Consider the following 2,439-nt stretch of genomic DNA (forward strand, 5'->3'; position numbering starts at 1 on the left):
TGTGTGTGTGTGTGTGTGTGTGTGTGTGTGTGTGTGTGTGTGTGTGTGTGTGTGTGTGTGTGTTATTGTATCAAACACACACATACAAAGTCTGAGTGACAGTTCAATCAGAGGTTTAACCGCCGGGGATTGTGGGGATATGTGTCAGGTCATGTGACCAACAAACACCTCCTCACCTGTTATGGTGTTTGTTTGCTTAGAAATGGCACACACAGACACACACTTAATCCTTGTATTGATCAGCTCAGCTGTGAGTAATGTCACTTGGATCTGCTTCTTCTCACATCTACAGACACAAACTGAAATCTGAACTAAACAAATATAAAAGTATATATGAGTGTGTGTGTGTGTGTATAAAAACAAAACTCGGGTTTCAAGCTCGGGTCCTCAGTAGCTTGAGGGTCCTGCGCAGTATCTTAGCTGTTCATACTGCACTCTTCTGAACAGAGATCCCTGATGTTGTTCCCGGGACCTGCTGGAGCCACTTGCCTAACTTGAGGGGGTCACTGCCCTGGTCAGCACTGGGACCACTCTTACCTTCGCTCACTACAACTTCTTCTCCAGCACCGTCAGTCTGGGTATCAAAAACCAGGCCTGTACGTCCAGGTAAAAGCAGAGCCCCGCCCAACATAAAAGGCAGATTCAACATGAAACTGTTTAAAAGCTGCAAACTCAGACGCTCTCTGCTCATCATCCTCCGCCTGGCTTCCTGAACAAAGAGCCCTAACAGCTGGTAGCGCAGTGCTAGTTAGCATCACCCAGCATGGTGTGCAGTGGGACCTATTTCTGAATGTGCAGTTAGTGTGTCACAAACACTTTGTTGTGTGATGGAAGAGTGCGATATAAACTGCTGTCTCATCAGTTTATCATGATATAATCAGAGTATGAAGTGGGTGCTCCACAGCGCCTCTGGTGGCTGAAAATATAAAACAGCGCTGTGATCCCTCAGAGCACATGTGACACAAATACAGAAATAATGAAGTCGGACATCCATGAAACCGTCACAGGCTGCTGATCGATTACTGATGGATCCCATTGATCTGCTGTGATTTCTCCTATTTAGACTGAAACATGCTTAAATGTAAAATCGCAGAATTATGTTCATTTAAGAGAATCTAATAAAACATGAAATCATATTTATACTGCTGGTCTCAGCAGGCACCATCAAATGTGCCGCCATGACTAAGCCGCGAGCTGAAGGCTAAACGCCATCGAGGCTCATCCCGCGTTCCTCCGACTCTTCAGCGTGATGGGGTAGGAAAAAAGCGTGGATGAAAGCTACGCTTCAGAGACGCCTGACGGCTCCGTCGCACCGAACACGGTGCATTTAACGAGTCATCGTTAACACGCTGCGGGCCCGCATGTGCGTTCGGGTTAGGGCGCCAGCGCTCTGACAGGCAGTGCCAGAAAGAGGAGGCTTTTACTTTGGCGTGATTCATCTTCACAGAAACATTCTGACAAAACGCCGCCGAGACTCCCGCCTTAAAACGGCGCTCTGACTTTCTAATGAGGCTCTCCTCTAACCCCGCAACACACACACACACACACACACACACACAGTCACAGAGCAGTAATGAGGAGCTTTAATAAAACTCTTTCTCGTTTCACGATGGAGTCATTAAAATAAAAAACATGACAAACTGCAGCTTTGATCTGCAGCGAGAGACAGACGAGTGAGGGAGGGGGGTGAGGAGAGGGGGAGGGGGTGAGAAGGAGGGACAGGCGTCCTCTTGTGGAAGACAGGATGATCAGTTTTTTAAGCTTCACATTATTCACATCACTCAAATATATTCAGAGATTATCAGTCAATAAGAGAGCAGCACTCACGTTTGACTGTGAGGTCAGCATAGGAGGACACGCCCACCCCTCGCTCTGATTGGGCGATGCAGCGGTAGCGTCCAGAGTCTCCTTTGGTCGTGTTGTCCACATTGAAGCTCGCCACATAACGCCGAGCGTTCAGCGGTTTGGTTTCCCGTACCGCGGCCTGCCGACCGCCCATTCCCTGCCGAGCACAAACACACAAAGTGAAGCAGCCACATACACACACGCCACGCCGCGTGCAGTCTCGCCGCGTGGCGCTCATGTTACTGACTATGGATTATTGATAGATCACCTGCAGGTACAGCAGCAGGTTGCTCTGCGGACGTCCGTTGACGGTGCAGTGAAACGTGGCTGTCTGTCCTGCGTTCACCTCGACACCTTTGATATGGAGGAAGTGAGGGGTGCTCACTGAGGACAGGAACACGTAAAACACTGAGGTCAGAGGTCACACACTGCTGACATCACCTGACTGACCATGCTACGGTAACAGTGAGTCTTCTCTCCTCTGATCTCTTCAGCCGAAAAACAAAAATCTCTACAATCCAATTAGAAAATGGATTCTGGAGGATGCAGGTAAGTGTGTGTGTGTGTGTGTGTGTGTGTGTGTGTGTGTGTGTG

The 2,439-nt window shown here is 48.8% G+C and overlaps 1 protein-coding gene across 1 annotated transcript in view; it reads right to left on the minus strand.

Annotated features, from left to right (window-relative positions):
• The window catches only part of LOC102296289 (receptor-type tyrosine-protein phosphatase mu), a gene marked incomplete at both ends in the record, with an annotated part of 90,754 nt that overhangs the window by 49,092 nt on the left and 39,223 nt on the right, over positions 1-2,439 (minus strand). The window contains 2 exon segments of the mRNA XM_042216343.1: positions 1,828-2,002; positions 2,114-2,229. Of these exon segments, the coding sequence (XP_042072277.1) occupies positions 1,828-2,002; positions 2,114-2,229 (291 nt within the window).

This window comes from Haplochromis burtoni, unplaced genomic scaffold (genome assembly GCF_018398535.1).
Source record: "Haplochromis burtoni strain Fernald_Lab_line unplaced genomic scaffold, NCSU_Asbu1 Contig_1020, whole genome shotgun sequence".
In the NCBI taxonomy this organism is placed as follows: domain Eukaryota; kingdom Metazoa; phylum Chordata; class Actinopteri; order Cichliformes; family Cichlidae; genus Haplochromis; species Haplochromis burtoni.